This window comes from Crotalus tigris, unplaced genomic scaffold, assembly GCF_016545835.1.
Source record: "Crotalus tigris isolate CLP2741 ecotype Arizona unplaced genomic scaffold, ASM1654583v1 scf7180000019364.2947544272:3078424, whole genome shotgun sequence".
Lineage (NCBI taxonomy): Eukaryota > Metazoa > Chordata > Lepidosauria > Squamata > Viperidae > Crotalus > Crotalus tigris.
The window spans coordinates 1,619,332-1,634,989 of NW_024097500.1; the positions used below are offsets into that span (position 1 = coordinate 1,619,332).

At 55.4% G+C, this 15,658-nt stretch overlaps 3 protein-coding genes across 8 annotated transcripts; all 3 read right to left on the reverse strand.

Annotated features, from left to right (window-relative positions):
- Window positions 1–171: 171 nt before the first annotated feature.
- PRC1 (protein regulator of cytokinesis 1) lies at window positions 172–5,740 on the reverse strand. Of its 2 annotated transcripts, none has more exons than XM_039362043.1 (14): window positions 5,639–5,740; window positions 5,393–5,525; window positions 5,188–5,310; window positions 4,868–5,107; window positions 4,616–4,786; window positions 4,375–4,524; window positions 4,042–4,189; window positions 3,821–3,957; window positions 3,643–3,738; window positions 3,421–3,567; window positions 3,010–3,111; window positions 1,788–1,889; window positions 950–1,052; window positions 172–403 (listed from the first exon to the last, which is right to left on the reverse strand). In XM_039362043.1, the coding sequence occupies exons 1-14, from the start codon at window positions 5,734–5,736 to the stop codon at window positions 375–377; spliced, it is 1,779 nt and encodes a 592-aa protein (XP_039217977.1). In that variant the 5' UTR covers window positions 5,737–5,740; the 3' UTR covers window positions 172–374. The 2 variants fall into 2 exon arrangements, with proteins under 2 accessions (XP_039217977.1, XP_039217976.1); XM_039362042.1 differs by having other exon boundaries at window positions 873–1,052.
- Window positions 5,741–6,888: 1,148 nt separating this feature from the next.
- VPS33B (VPS33B late endosome and lysosome associated) lies at window positions 6,889–14,299 on the reverse strand. Of its 5 annotated transcripts, none has more exons than XM_039362057.1 (24): window positions 14,164–14,299; window positions 14,006–14,086; window positions 13,861–13,922; window positions 13,719–13,768; window positions 13,576–13,643; window positions 12,806–12,851; window positions 12,362–12,456; window positions 11,803–11,907; window positions 11,357–11,453; window positions 10,831–10,908; window positions 10,579–10,652; window positions 10,369–10,455; window positions 10,194–10,284; window positions 9,842–9,916; window positions 9,326–9,390; window positions 9,169–9,223; window positions 9,037–9,083; window positions 8,746–8,878; window positions 8,541–8,614; window positions 8,370–8,471; window positions 8,194–8,266; window positions 7,972–8,082; window positions 7,400–7,501; window positions 6,889–7,195 (listed from the first exon to the last, which is right to left on the reverse strand). In XM_039362057.1, exons 1-23 carry the CDS (start codon window positions 14,248–14,250, stop codon window positions 7,422–7,424), a joined length of 1,836 nt encoding a protein of 611 aa, XP_039217991.1. In that variant the 5' UTR covers window positions 14,251–14,299; the 3' UTR covers window positions 6,889–7,195; window positions 7,400–7,421. The 5 variants fall into 5 exon arrangements, 4 of the variants coding, with proteins under 4 accessions (XP_039217991.1, XP_039217990.1, XP_039217992.1 ...); XM_039362056.1 differs by having other exon boundaries at window positions 6,889–7,304; XM_039362058.1 differs by having other exon boundaries at window positions 6,889–7,501; window positions 13,861–13,919.
- HDDC3 (HD domain containing 3) lies at window positions 14,284–15,565 on the reverse strand. The gene is made up of 3 exons (XM_039362098.1): window positions 14,893–15,565; window positions 14,766–14,821; window positions 14,284–14,689 (listed from the first exon to the last, which is right to left on the reverse strand). The coding sequence occupies exons 1-3, from the start codon at window positions 15,005–15,007 to the stop codon at window positions 14,318–14,320; spliced, it is 543 nt and encodes a 180-aa protein (XP_039218032.1). The 5' UTR covers window positions 15,008–15,565; the 3' UTR covers window positions 14,284–14,317.
- Between the last annotated feature and the right edge of the window lie 93 nt (window positions 15,566–15,658).

Sequence of the window (15,658 nt, forward strand, 5' to 3'; positions counted from 1 at the left end):
TTTCTCCCCTTCCTGTGGCTAAGGTGAGCAGAAGGCCACCTGCTGAAGAGCAGGACCTGGGTGGACCATCCACTTCGGTTGCCCAAGGAAAGGAGAGAAGCAAACCGCCACCTGCTGCCCCCTGCCTTCCCACCCCCATGAATAAGGCAGCAGGCCTGGGCCCAGAACAGCTGCTACAGCTAGACCTTTATTCCCTGTAACATAAAACTTGGAAATCAAGTCATTAAAAACAATTAAAAGTGGTAGCATAAACCAGGCCCCAGAAGGTCCAGTTCATGCCACATCCTATATGGTGAGAGGATCCAGGGTTGGCAACGCCCCCCCTTCAGCCATCAGGATTGGAAGCTGTGGAGTTGAGGACGTGGGACGGGTGCTCAGATCTGGAAGCCTCTGAAAGTGCGTGCTGGGGAGGGAGAAGAACAATTGGTGTGAAGGATGCAGAGTCAGATGGAGCTGTGGGGGGGGAAGGGCTTGAGGCAGTGGGGTGGGTATTTGGACAACATGCAAGGGTGTTATGTTCAGAGGGGCTTTTGGTAGAAGCAGTGGCAGGGAAGAAATGGGGGGGGGCATTTTCTTCAGGGATAGAGCGAGGCAGAAATGTGGACTGCCCTGCCCAAGCTTGCTTCCAGCCATGGAGTCCTGTCTTTCTGCATGTAGCGCCCCCCCCTTCAAAACTGCCATTTACAGGCAGGGCAAGTAGCAGCAAAAAGAGCCCCAGCAAGTGGGACCCCCCCAGCCCCTTGGCCTTCCTTTGGCAATGGCCGACTGGCCAGAGGCCCTGATGGGGAGTGCAGCCATCTAGCGACTCCTGCGGGCGGCTTCTAGCTCCAGAGCCAGCGGGGATAGGGAGAGAAGAGGGAGAAGGGAATTACCGCAAATGCTGAATAGGTGCTGGCAACAGAGTAAATACTGCCATTGTGCTGGGCAGGGGCTGTCAGGGTACACCCACCGCTCAGAACTGTTCTGTTGAGCTGAGAGATGTTCTCCTTGTTGCGTTCCGTCTGGCCTTTGGAATGGGTCTTGGCAATCAAAGGGGCGGGGGTCCGGACAGGCTGCGGACATAGAAAAAGGAATGGCACTTTAGGCAAGGAGTCAGAAGATTAAAGAAAGGGGCACCGGAAGGGCCATGTTTGACAAAGGTGTTAAACTTTGGTGGACCTCTTCTGGGAATTTGTGGCTGCCATTCTCCATTTTCCCCTCCTCCAACTATTGGTCTGAAGGCATTTCCAAGCCACCCAGCCCCTAGTGCAGGTGTGTGCCATGTGGGCTCTATGAGCTCTGGTGTCCCAACTGTCTTGTTGCTTTTGCCTTCTGAATAATTTTGTTTGTATTCTGAAAACTTGAGCTGCAGACGGCCTGCGCCACAGCTAAAGGGCTGGATTTGGGCAGTAGCCTTCCTAAGCAAACTAACCTACTCTGAATCCTGGGAGGTATTATTTTGGCCGGGACGCTTGCCAAGTACTAGGAGCACTGCAATTGTTTCAGGCCCGCTGACAACACACACAAAGCCAGGCTGCTGCTTAGCTGTGGTTGCAGGACCCTTGAGGCCCTTCAACTTCTCCAGGAAGCAATCTCTGCGTTCTCTCGTTTCTAAGCAGTTTATTCTGTTACAGTTCTCCCTTTATTCCGTAATTTTTCTACTCCTGGGTTACACTTTGCCACTTTTGCACTTGCCCAGTTCCCACTGCTTTGCTTCCTCTAGTTTTTCCTGCCTCTTGGCCTTCTGAAACAGCTGGGAATGGGACCGGAGGCCACCTCCCTCCAGACCAAAGAGGTCAGCTCTTTACCTTCCCTCCTGACAGGGGTGTGTGGCATCCAGGGGAATTTAACACTGAACCTTTCAGGGCTGAGCGGATGGTGCTGTTGGGAGTTGTAGTGGTAATGTTGAGCTGCAAGGAAAATCCAGGTGTTAGCAAAGAAAGCGGTCCCTGGTGCAAAGCAACAAAACCCGATGACCGTTTCCAGGGGAAAGTGCTGCTAATCAGTTTTCAGTTTCAGATCTACTGCATGTCTTTACATCACAATACCTTCAGCTGCACAGAAAACGATTAGAAACCTGATCAAGGACATAATTTTATTGTGCCTCATACTGGCAGACTCAGAATAACAGAACAACAGAATAAGCGAGTTGGAAAGGACTAGAAGGTCTTCTAGTCCCACCCCCCACCCCACCCCGCTTGAGCAGGAGACCTTATACCACTCCAGACAAATGGCTGTCCAATCTCTTCTTAAAAATCTTCAGTAATGGAGCCCCCACAACTTCTAGAGGCAAGCTGTTCCATAATTAATTGTTCTGTTGGGAAATTCCTCCTTGGTTCTAGGTTGGATGTCCTTCTGATGAACTTCCACTCAGTGCTTCTTGCCCTGCCCTCAGGTGCTGTTGACCCCTCTTATTTGTGGCAGCCCCTCAGATACTGGAACCCTGCTATCATGGCATCTCTAGGTCTTCTTTTCACTAAACTAGACCTACCCAATTCCTGCAACCGTTCTTCATATGTTTTAGTTTTACAGCCCTCTAATGATCTTCATTGCTCTCCTCAATTGTTCCTTGAAATGTGTCCCTGCACAGGGATGGATTGTGTGCTTCTGCCACCTGGTGCTGAGTTGCAGGAGGCTGGGGGCCTTTCCCAAGGAACTCGGAGGCAGATCAGCTCAGATCAACTGAGTCATCGGTGGGCAGAAAGGGGCCCAGCAGAGACCCTCCCTAAACATTTCCAGAATAGCAGTTACACAGTGTGCTTTACTCTGGCAAGAATTTCTCTCCTGGCGAACAGCAATAAAGAAACTAACCCGGGCAAAACTCTGAAGCTTAGAAAGCAACCGTGGGAACAAAAGGAAAAAGCTGCTGCTTGGATAAGCTTAGAAAGCTGGGAAGAGGGGGGGGGGGGAAGGCAGCACAAATAAGGAAGGAAAAGATGACACTAAAGGGAAAAGAAAGAAAAAAAGCTGTCCTGCATTTATATACATGAGGTAAAAATGCAAACCTGACTTCTCGGCGACCCTGCTTACCTTTCGTGCTTTGCCAGGTGTGGTGATACCCAAAGCCCGTCTCTTGGTGGGGGTGCTGCCATAGAGCATCTCCTCCTCTGTCTGTCGGGACTTTTTGAGTTGCTGAAAGACAGAAGGGAGTGGAATAGGCTAAGCAGGAACTGACAGTCACCTCAGAAACAACATCTGAAATTGATCTTAATTCATCAGAGAGATGGACCAACTGCTTGGGTACCACCCTTGGAATCAGAGGGCAAGTCAGAAATTGGAGGAGGAAGGCACTGCAGGAGGGGCTGCAAGGCCCTGGCTGCCCTCTGGCTGCAGGGACTAAGCACCCTCACTGGTCAACAGGCTTGCTACACTTGCTGGACAAGATAAACCGACAACCGTCCGACCAGGAAGATGGCTGGAATCCTGAGGCTGCCAACTCACCCGCTCCTGCCTTTCCTTCTCCTTCTCCAAATGATGGAGGCGCCACTGCTCGGCCACGTGCTCCATGAAGCGCTGCCCGCTCACCAGGAAGTCCTGAGCATGCTCTTGCTCCCACAGTTCAACGCGGACCCTCAGTTCCTCCTCCAGCTGCACCAGAAGAAGGCAGTTTAGGTAGGGCTGCCAGAGGCCCACGAGGCGGGGAGAGTGACTGGGACCACTTGCCTTGGGAAGGGTCTTCTGCAGCTTGGCGCGCAGCTTCTCTTCTTTCAGGAGGTTGCCTCCTCGGTTGGTGAAGCGACTTGGGTCGGTGGCCTTTTTCTACGGGGAGGAAAAGGTGAGGGTCTCCTGCAGCTCGAAGAGGCAGCTGAACCCAGCTCAGCCCAGCCCAGCCCAGCCCTACCTCAAGCTCCTGAAAGAGACACCAGCTCCTCTTCCACTTGTGGATTGCTTCAAAGAGCTCTTGATGCACCTCATAATAATGCTTCAGTCGCACAAACTCATTGTTGTGTTGCTGCAACAACTCTTCGGTGAAGGTGTCTGCGAAGGAGGAAAGCACGAGGGATGGCAGGAAGGGCTACTGAAGAGGGCCACACTCGCCCCCAACACTGGTCCCCAACCCACCTTCATAGAAGGGGCCAAAGGAGCGCCTCTGCTCTTCCCCGAAAAAGCACTTGTCCCAGTAGGTGGCCAGCTCAGCCCGAATGGCCTCCACCACCTTCTGCAGGTTCTGGCCCTTCAGTTCTTCCAAGCGGTCGACTTCCAGGCGCAGCTAAAAGAGGCAGTGCGGAGGAGAGTCGAGGCCATGAAACACAAGGAAGGGAGGCCTTATTTGATGCACACCATGCTTCCATGGCAAGGTGGCAACCTCTCAATGGGAACGTAGGGCAGAGTGCTGCTCCTGGACCCCCAGAAACCAACGGCCCTCGTGCCCAGGAAAGAAACCCAGCCTCTTACAGCGTTCATAATGCTGGCTCTGGAGCCCTCCATATACGGAGCGAAGGCGTCTCTCTCCTCGGGAGGCACCTGCAGCCAGTCCCAGAGCATCAGGATGCGGGAGCGCATCTCTTCACACACGGACTCTTTCTGAGTTCTCCTCTCTTCCAGCTGGGAGACAGTAAAGGAACAGCTTTAGGTCCAAGGAGGACTCAAGGAAGGTAGGTGGGTGCTTCCCCTGCCCCCAGCCCCTTTCCCCAACCTGCTGCAGCAGATCCTTCAAGGCAGCCAAGTTGTCCAGGGAGAGGCAGAAGACGTCTGTGTTCTGGCACATGACCTCTTGCTCAAAGGCAGTGCTGGGCTGCTGCTCCAGCTCCTCCATGCAGAGGACAACCTGCTGCTTCAAGCGGATGAACTCTGCCTGCCGGTTCTCCTACGGGGAAAGGAAAGGGTCAGTACCCAGCTGCCCCGCCCTACCGGCCCATCCGCCCGCCCCTTGGAGACTTGCCCAGACCTTCTCAGCTGCCAGCGATGCCAGGTGGCACCGGAAGCGGTCCAGCTCGGCCAGGGTGGGCACAGTCTCGCCACTGCCGATGCTGCTGTAGGGTGCCCGTCCGAGCAGCCCGGCCAGCTCCCGGTCGCGCTCCTGCAGGGCGCGCACCTCCTGCCGCCTCTCGCGCTTCTGCTTGAGCATCACCTCCACGCGGGTGCGTAGATCCTTCTCCAGCTGCAGGATAGTGACCTCATCTGCCTCCTGCAAGATAGGCAGATGACAGGCGGGCTCGGGCGGCGCCGGGGGAGGGGGCGCGCCGGGGGGGGGCACCGTGGACTCACCTGGAAGGGCGCCAGCTGCAGCTCTTGGCACAGCGCGGCCAGCTCCCTCCGGCACAGCGCGATGCTCTTCAGCAGCCGCTCCCGGAGGCTCTCCTCCTCCGCCACCATCCGGTCCAGCAGGTCCTGCGCGGCACCGGACAGAAGAGCGCGCTTCAGCCATCGGCCGCCCCGCGGGCCCGGCCCCAGCCCGCCCCGGCCTGCTCACCTGGACGTGCCTCTTGACCACCTCCGTGCGCTGCAGCCGCTGCTCCTCCGGGATGCCGATCTCCTCCCAGATGCCGCGCAGGTGTCTCAGAGCCTGGGTCAGGCAGGCCACCGACTCGCCGGCCAGGAGCTCGCTGCGCAGGGAGGGAAGCGGGACGGGGGCCGTCAGCTCGGATGCCCTCGGCCCGTCCCCCGCGCCCCCCGCCCGCCCGCCCGCCCGCCCGCGTTCCCCCGGCCCGCGCCACACCTGCGTCTCATCTCCGCCGGCCGGGCGCTTCCGCGGCCCGCTGCAGCTCGGTGCTGACCGTTTCTGCTCGGCGATTCAAACCCCCGCCACACTGCCATTGGTTCCGTCCGAGGCCCCGCCCACGGGTGTTCTGCTACGGCCAATCAGGGCGCGGCGGTCGCCGGGGGCGGGGCCACGTCGGCCAGCTTGCCAAGGATCTTCAAACTTGACTTGTGGACTTCAACTCCCAGAATTCTTGGCTCAGGATTTCTGAGAGTTGAAGTCCACAAGTCATGAAAGGGCTAAGTTTGAAGAGCCCTCAGCCACGCGAAGGGCGTCTTCCAAGGCCGAGCCCGGGTGACTGCAGGGAGGGGCGTTGCGGGCATCGCCCGGGGGCGGCACCGCTCTTCCCCCTCATGGAAGCCTCGCTCCCCCATCCTGCTGCAGCTCCTCAGGGCCGGGCCTGCTTGTGCGGGTTGGGCCAACGCTGCGCCTTAGTCGCCTCGCCGTCTGTGGGAGGCGTGAGAACCGTGCGGTGCGCAGCCTAAGGTGAGAAACCCGGGGAGCCCGACTTCTGTCCAGCCTTGAGCGACGCTGGGCCAGTCACCGCCAGGGTAAGGAGGCGGCGGCGGCTTCAGAAAAACGTCTTAAAACCTTGCCTAGAAAAATGCAGGGTCCGGTCCCGAATCCGACATGAACGAACAGACGGGGGGGGGGGGAGGAACGTTAGTGAAAGCGGTCAGAGCAGGGGGTGTTCAAACTTGGCCCTTTTATGACTTGCGGACTTCAACTCCCAGAATTCCTCACCCAGCATGCCTAACAGGAATTCTGGGAGTTGAAGTCCACAAAGCATAAAAGGGCTGAGGAATTCTGGGAGTTGAAGTCCACAAGTCATAAAATTGCCAAGGTTGAGGACTCCTGAGGTAGGGAACAAATAAGTTTGCCTGAAATCTGAGGCCATTTAAGGCATCCGAGTGAAGTGTTCTGTCCCTAAAGACGGGTGAACCCCACCTCGCCATTTCTCCCATGGCTGAAATTCCCTGAGGCTGTTGGACTCTTTGTAATATTTTCTGTCCTTCCCAGTTGCCGCCCCACAGTTGTGGTGGGTCCCCCACCCCCTATTCCCATCCAGTTTGGTTTGGTTCAGCTTCTGCTAGAAAGGAAACAATTGCTGGGATGTATTTCTGATTTGGGGAAGGGAGAGAATGAGGGTGAGGGGGTACAAAGAAACAGGAAGCCTTGCATGATGGGCAAAAATTGACCAGTAGCAATTACTTCAATTAATCTTTTATTTTGTTCTATTCCTGTGGTTTCTGGCAAGATGCTTATGCACGTTATACATGGACCCATTTGTTGCAGAAGAAAAAGATAGCTGAAGGCTGAAAATATGGGGGGACTGGGCCGTGTCGGGTTTTTTCAGTCTAAAAAGAGGTTTTCTTCATCCACTTTTCCTGGGTGAGGAGAAAACGGCTGTCTGAAATTCTGGGCTTTTTTCCTTTCACGAAAGACGTTCTAATTTCTTTTCACTGCTGCACACTTTGTTGGCTTGCTAGACACTTCCTCTCCCAAGGAAAGTTCCTGTTTCCAAAGAAGCACCTTCCAATTAATAAAAAACTCCAACAGAGGGATCATAGCAGCTCCCAGCAGAAGACCAGAAGGGGAAAGGTGCTCTGTACTTTCCTTGTCCCTGGTAGGGTAAATAACAGTGATTCTCCAACTGATGGGAACACGGCCTCTCCCTGGCTGGGCAGAACACCAAGGTATTTTAAAGCATCCCTTCACCTCTGGGTTGCCCTGGATGCAGTTACATTCTCATCTCCATGGTGGATTCCAGCAGGCGAGCACTGTTGGTGATGGCCGTCGTCAAGATGATGAACCGGAGCCCTGGTGGGGAGGCAAGCACCAAAGGTAACTCTGCAGAGAACAAACACCTTCCCTGACCTGGAGGGTGGGGTGGCAGTGATGCTGAGACCCTGGCTCAAGCCCCTTGTCAACCTAACCTATCTATCCCATGGGACTGTGAGAAGAACTGAAGGAGGGAGGGCTATCTACACTCGCTTGACCTCCTGAAGGAAGAGCAAGACAAAAATCCAAAAGACACTCAGTCCCAAAAGAAGCCTAGCAGGAACCTACTACCACCAACCGGCTTATCTGTGTAATTGGACGCTGAAGGGAAACTAGTTACAAAAAGCTTACTTTTTCCTCTCAATTTGCTCTCTTCCAAAATGGCTAGAAGCAGGGCCCTCACTTCAATCTAACTTGCACTACCACCACCCCCGGTTAGATGCAGGGGCTTGGAATTTTCCACCACGCAAGTCCACTAGCAATTGCCCCAGTTTGGGTGCATCTCATACCTCTTTCTTTGCCAAGGAAGCGGAGAGCAGCAACTTCAGACAAGGTGCAGCCTCCTAAGAAGACTGCCAGGACGACTTGCTGGGGGGCTGGAAGCCGAGGTTCTTCTACAACTGCAAGGAAAACATACCTAAATCCATGCCTCCAGATCAGCTGGAAGATGCATGCTCACCCCCGGAAGCAGAACGCTGAAAAAGGAGCAGCGGAGCCAGCAAGCCACTTGCCTGTGACAAACTCATGGCCCCCAACCAGCCTCGCCACCTCTTCCAGGCCCAGCCAGCTCCTGCGCTCCAGCACCTGAGATAGAGGATGGAGTCAAGCCAGAGCTGCCAAGGGGGGGGGAAGAGGAGCCCCCCCAAACTCCCCCATTGGTCCCAGCAGTTCAAAGGCTCTTAGGCACCTGCTCCATTATCTTGCAACTGAGGGGTACGTAGGCGCCACTGAACACGTAGGCCATGTCCCGGGGCACTTTCAGGTCGTATTCTCCATCCCCACATGGGATCTGCAAGGAAACAGGTGGTCACAACTGGAGGCCTCTTTCCTCCCTGCCTTAACTGAATCACAAACTCACCAGGCCCAGTTTCTTGCTTATAGCTCGGAAATTGTTCTTCCTGGCCAGGGAACTGAAGGCATCTGACAGCTTTTCTGGGGCGGGGGGAGGAGGAAGAGAAAGAGGGGGAGGAAGGCGAAAGGGGTCTTGAGGACTGAAGACACCCATCGTCTTTGTCCCTCCCCAGAAGGAACCGGGGTGCCACGAAATCCCAAAGGTCCCTCACCTGCCGCTTTATCTGTCACCAGCTTGCTGACTTTGTTCTCTACAGCCGTCAGAGTCTCACCAGAGACTTGCTCCGTCAAGAGCCCCAAGTGCTTCAGGTTGTGGAAGGTCAGCAGATGCTCTGGTCCGTAACTCTGCCAATGGGCAGGGGCAGGCACCGCAGCAGGACAAGGGACAGGCGGAGGAAATGGTGAAAGTAAGTGAAAGCTTTGGGGTGGGCAGAGCTGCACCTCCAGAAAACTGACTCGGGGCCTTTCTACCACCCAGGGAAGGGCCCCGTGTCTGGCCTCACCTGCAGGTACTGGGTTTTCAGGGAGCGGTAGTCCTTGGGAGAAAGTCCTGGGGAAGAGGAGAAGCTGGGAGGGTCAAGGTACACAACAGGGGCTGCCTGACCCAGGCTTCCCTGCCCTGAGCCAGAACTCACCATTCTCCGTGATCGACAGCAGGCACAACATCCTCAGACTCTCAATCGGGGTAACCTGTCCCAGGAAGAGGGCGGGAGAAGCTGGTCAATGGACAGCCTTCCCCAGGCCTTGGCCCGGGCCGCTTCCTCGCTCTCCTGTGATCCATCCTCCTCTCACCTGCCGGTCAATGTGCTCTTCGATGAAGCTGATGCTCTCCCGGACATCAAAGCCTTCCAGAAGGGCTGCCAAGCAAGCAGAGTGATGAGAGCAAAGCCAGGCCGAGGCCCAGCCTCTCTCTCACCTTCCTTGCTTGCAGAGAACCCACACACGGCCTCTGGCTCCCAGCACCTGCCATCCTCATGAGGCCCCTCCAGCTACCGGAAAGCAAGCAGCAAATCCCACAAGCCATCTGCCAGAAGCAGCCCAGCCCTCAAGCTGAGAGTCTTCAGGAATTAGGCCGATGCCCAAGGCTGGCAAAAGGGGGACCATATGGAGATTACTAAGATCAGCACTCAATGCACACCGATTCCAACCTTGCCTTTTGGAGTAGGGTAATGCGAAGCCCAGTGAGCCAAGGAAATTTAAAGGCATTTTAGAAAGTCTTAACTAAATCCTTGATGCCCTCCCACATTCAGTAACCAACTCCAACCCTATAATCGCATTCAGCCAGTTCGCCTGAACATCCCTTCTCACCATGTTCCGTCTTCAACAATTCCTGGAAATCTTGTCTCGTTTTCTTCTTCATGATGGACTCACAGGCCCCAATATCTGCACATAAAAGGGAGATGGTCAAACCAGGAGGGGAAAAGTATTTTCTGGAACACGCCTATCAGCGAATCGTCCATGAGTCTTAACAACTAAAAACAAGTAAAAACGTCTTGAAGCCCTCCTGCTGGGGCCAGTCCAGGGATGAGTTTTACAGAACGGTTGCAATGATTGCTCTGCTGCCTGCACCTGGCTGGGATGGGGCAGTGGGCCATGGTTGCAAAAAGGGTCCAGGGAGGTTTTGTTGCTAAGATTCCTCTGCCCGACTGGGAGGACTTACGGAGACTCAGCAAGCGATGCTCTTGTTTCAGGCCCTTCAGTTCTTGGGAGACAAAGTTCTTCATTTGCTTGATATCCATCCCCCGCCGTCGCTGGAAGAGAAACATTTCCTACAGGCTGGGCCAGCCACAACTCTACCCCTTGTGGCCGTGATTGCCCCATTCTAGCCTACGCACGTCATACTGGGCTTGCAGGTTCCGGGCTTTCTGACTGAGGAGACCAAACACGTTGGAGAAGTGCTCATTGCGGATTTCGTTGAACACCTGTAGAGAGAGGCAGGCCAGACCAGGGTCACCCAGAGAAGCCCCTCACCACTCTCCCAGCCATCAGGCTTCTGCTCTCAGAAACCCCTGAGCTGCTTTCATCCCAGAGCAGAGAAAGCTTACCTTGTCCTGGGAATTCAGCAGAACTTTAATGCTTTGGTCAGAGGAGGTAACATCTGGACCAAAATCCACACTTCCTGCAGAAAGCGGGTTGCTCAGGTCATTTGCCCCATGGCACCCAGCTTACCGGGGCCCTCTCATTAGTTTCCCAGTAATTATTCTGGATGATGGCAATCTCTGGACACCTCCAATCCAGCCCTCAGAAACTGGAAGGTCAGATGCCAATACCAGAGGCTCAAGGCTGGGGAGGCTCACCACATTTTATGCGGAAGGTATCATCCACCAGGCCTTCATAGACCACCTGAGAGCAAAGGGCTGTGACGTAATCCACATCTAAAAAGAGATAAACATGAGGTGCCTCTTGTAACAAAAGTCCCAGCTCAGAGGCCAAAGCAGCATCTACAGGCAGGGTAGAAGAATAGTCATCTGACGCGGGAGAACAGCTGCCGCTTGGTGCAGACACAGGGTGCTCCCAGGGCTGAGCAGATTATTTTGTCATTCTATCTACCAATTTCAAGCTCATCAATAAACTGTTTGCTCAAAATAAGGCACAACAGCTGCTTCTCTCTGAAGTTCCTGTGGCACCGGAGTCCTCTTCCTTTCCAGGACATATGAAGCCAAGAACCAAAGTCTGAGGGGAATCACTTTCTCTCTTACTCACTTCCAAAATATCCCCCCCCCCACCCCAAACTTGTGGAAAGCTGCTAAGCAAGAGCTCCCACTGGAATCAAGGAAGGTCTCCAGACAGGATATACCCCCCTTCCCTCTCCCCCAGGCACACCTCTGTCTATGAGGAAGATGTGGCCAATCTCTGGTTTCCGGCCCATGTTGTCAGCCTCGCTCTCTTCAGCTAGTTCACGCCAAAGCTCATGGACCATCTAGGAGAAATGAACCCCTTACCCACTGCCCTTTGCCGGACCCCTCAGGATACCACATCAAAGGCAGGACTCCTTGCCAGATCGTCTCCCAGTGACAGGCACCTGCTCTGTCACGTCAACAGAGAGCCAACTAAGAGCAAAGCTTTCAGGAAAGTTTTGGGTAGCTTGGAAGGAAAAGAATCTTTTGCATAAACAGGACTGCATTTAGTCAAAGTGTGTTCTGGGGCCACCCTTCCCTGCTTCCAGCCCAACCGTGGCTAAGCCAACAACAGGCTCCATAGAGCCATTTCTTTCTCTGGGGCACATGATCTCTAAACAGGTCCTCCCGCCTGGGCTGACCTGGCCGCACCTTGGCACACCGCCCAATTCCATAGGTCTTGGTGAATGGGCCAAAGAGAGAGTTCATCAGCTGCAAAGCCTGGGCCACTGTGCTGATCCACCGCTGGTCCGCTTCCTGCAAGAGTAAATGGAATATGACCATCTTGGAACCAGGAGGGAATGACTGACTCTTGGAAACCCAGAAATTTCTTGTATGCATTTGTGTTTATGTGTGCATACACAGGAGTGTACGTGCCTTTGAGTCAGTGCTAACTCTTGGCAATTGTTTGGATAAGTCTTTGTCATTTTCTTGCAGGGTTTGGGAAGTGATTTGCCCTTCCTTCCTTCTCCCTGGACTGAAAGAGCAACTAGCCCAGGGTCCCCCAGCTGGCTTTGCACTTAAGGTGGTACTAGAACTCACAGCTGCCGGTTTCTAGCTTGGTGCCTTAATCACTACACCAAACTGCCTCTCTCAAGGATTTACAAGGCTGGACCAAGATGCAGCCTCCAAGATACTGGTGAGGGAGCAGACATCTACCAAGACATGCATCAAAGCCAGCATAAATGGCCTTGCCGAATATGATACTAACCAGAAAATAATCCCGGAAGAACTCTGGCAGCTCCATGCTGATGATATCATTATCCAGAGGGAGGAGGGAGAAGGACCACTCATCCCAGGTCACATCTAGAGAGTCAGAAATAGTGTTTGAATGCCTGTTCCCTTATCTGCCTTTCACAACCTGAATGAACAGCCAGAGGTTTGAGTCTAGAGCAGTGTTTCTCAACCTTGACAATTTTAAGGCATGTGGACTTCAACTCCCAGAATTCCACAGCCAGCAATGCTGGCTGTGGAATTCTGGGAGTTGAAGTCCACATGCCTTAAAATTGTCAAGGTTGAGAAACACTGGGTCTAGAGGAAGGGAGACCAGCAGAACCATCCCCTCCTGTCTATTTACAAGCCCCCTCTCCCTGTACATTTGGACTGAACAGAGGCATCCAGCTGTGCTGCACTGGACCCAGATCTCAAGACTTACCACCATAGATCCCTTCCTCCTCCAACACCAGCTCACATGCGTAGAACTGCAGGAGAAGACAGACAACTTCAGGCAACCTTGAAAGTGCCATATGCCTCAAGGACCTCAAGGGCTTCTTAATCTTTGCTAGCCAAGGACCCTCTATGGCACAAACGCTCTTTACCAGTTGAGGCTCAATAATCCAGGCAAAGATAACTGCAACGATGCTGTTGGTGCCACCCTTTGAGGCAGGCAGGGCCTTTGTAGCCAGTACCACTCAAGGCCTTCTCCTGAAGATTGTTTCTGGAATCTCTTAGAGTGTTTTTCTACATTTTCTAATCGTGCAGCTTTTAAGGCAGAGGAAAGGGGGATTCTGCTAGGAGGCCGTGGGAGTCTGATGTACTTAAATGTGAGCTGAGAGGCTGACCACACGTCATCTTGGAAGATGGCTGAATTCAGCTGCTGGGTGTCCCAGGAGCAAGACAGGCAAGGCAAGATAACCACCCCAACCTCCTTCCAGGACTGAGCGGCTGCTTTATTATCACAAACGCTCAGCACCAGCCAGTTGCTCAGTTCCTGTGGCAGCTTCTCTCTTGCTCTCTTCCTCCTTCTCAACCTGCTTAGGGAAAAGCTTCATTCCAATGTTCACGAAATACCTCTACAAAGTTCAAGCCCATGGTCACACACACACACACACACACCCGTCAGGAAACCTTTCAGTGATGGGTGACCAGGCTTATCCAACATTCCTGGCCGCCTGTTCCCCCCTCCCCAACACTGGCGAGCCTCACCTTCTGGGGGCTGAAGATGATCTTGTATTTGCGCACACGACCAGCTGCTTTGTCTGCGTTGACCAGCTCTGCAAGGACCACCAAGTCAGCCGCGTCCTCATGGACCCCCGGCCCCCCAGGAGGCGCCTGCCCCTGTCACTCACCCGCCACCAGCCTGACGCTCGCGAGGCGCGGACGGAGCAGGAAGCACAACCTGGAGGGAAGGGCAGGCTGCGGTCAGGGGGCTCTGGGGGAGCGCCCCCGGGTCCTCCGTTCCGCCATCCCCCCCCCCCCCGGCCCACTCACTGGTCGCTGGAGCTGCGCGCCGGCTTCTTCTCCAGCTTGTAGAGCTTGTCCACATCGTGCTGCTGCGCGGAGAGACGGAGGCGGTCAGACGCGGCAGGGCGCGGAGGCGGCGGCTCCCCCCGCGCCCTCCCTCCCGCGCGCGCACCTTCAGGATGGAGACGTTGGCGATGCGGTCCAGCGGGCTCATCAGGTCGGCCTCCAGGAAGAGGTCCTTCTTGCCGGGCAGCTGCGGAACCAAGAGCCCAGTTAGCACCGGCCGCGCCGCCGCCCCCCCGCCCCTCCCCGCGCTGCCCTCGCGCCCACCTGCTCCAGCAGGTAGACCAGCTGATCCCGTGCCAGGCGCTTCAGCAGCCCGACGTCCGGCAGGTCGGGCGGGTCGCGGGAGGCCATGGTGCCGGCGCCCCTCCCGGAAGTGGGCGGTCCGCGGTCCCGGCACTTCCGCCGCGGCGCTTCCGGGTTAGCGCGCGACGCCCCTGTCGGCCAGGAGGCGCCACAGCGGCTCCTCCAGGGCGGGGCAGGTACCACGGAGTCCGTCTGCCACGCGCGCGGCCCACGCGAAGTACTCGCGCACGCGCTGCTCGGACCAACCCACGGGCGTGCGCCGTTGCAGGTCGCGCAGATTGTACAGCTTGTCGGCCAGCGCCACCAGCCGCGCGCCCGCGCTCAGCCCCGCCGCGCGCTCCACCTGCAGGCGCTTCCGCTCGGCCCGGGGCAGCGCCTTGTTGTCTGTCAGCTCCTCCACCAGGCGCCGCACCTCCGGCCCGAAGCGCTGCTCGATCTCCGCGAAGGTGGCGTCCGTGTCTTCCACCGTGTCGTGCAGCAGGGCGGCCTGCGGGGCCGAGGGAGGCTTAGCGCCCGCCGGGAGCCCTCCTGCCGCCGCCCGCCCGCCCAGTCGTCCGGCTCACCTGCAGCACCGCCACGTCGGTCACGCCGCCCTCCTGCGCCAGGATCTGCGCCACGCCTGGGGGGAGAGCGGAGGGGTTAGGGCCACCCCTGCCCGCCTGGCCCCCCGCGCCGCCCCCGCCGCCTCACCGATCGGGTGGTTGATGTAGGGCGTCCGCTCCGGGTCCTTGCGCCGCTGCGTCGAGTGCTTGCGGGCCGCGAAGTCGGCGGCGTCCAGCAGCCACGCCGTCTCGCTGCCGCTCATGATCGGGGTCGGTCCCGGCGGAAGGGAGCGGAAATCCGGCCAGGCCGGACGTCAACGCGGCCCCAACCGCCGCCCGCCACGGGGACATAACATTATGAAATAATAACTGGTTGACTTCATAAAAACTATTAAACCATTGCTTATTTATCACTATGACAGGCTTTACTATTACCATCCAACTGCGTTGAATTTATTGTCTTTTTCACTTAGCATGTAAGACGAAGTCTATACATCCGACTTCATACATGATTTTTTGAAAAAAAAACATAACTACTAAGAAGTCCAATAATAATTACAAGCCTATAACATACAAAGCCATTGCACAGGATTTATACAGGCAGAACTGCATGAATTATAGGAAAACGTAATTTATTCAATTAATATAACTGTCCATCTGATATATGTGACAGGCAATTCACAGAATAGAAAATAGGATGAACTGTGGGTTTACCGGCCATAACACCTGGGTTCAGCCCACACATTTAATTCCAACTGCAACAAGCCAAATAACGGTTTAGCATCGGGTAGGCAACCTTGGCTCTTTTATGACTCGTGGACTTCAACTCCCAGAATTCCTGGGCCATCATGGTTCAGCATGGAAACCTCTCCCTTTCCTCTCTAACATGGCTGGCTCAGGAATTCTGGGAGTTG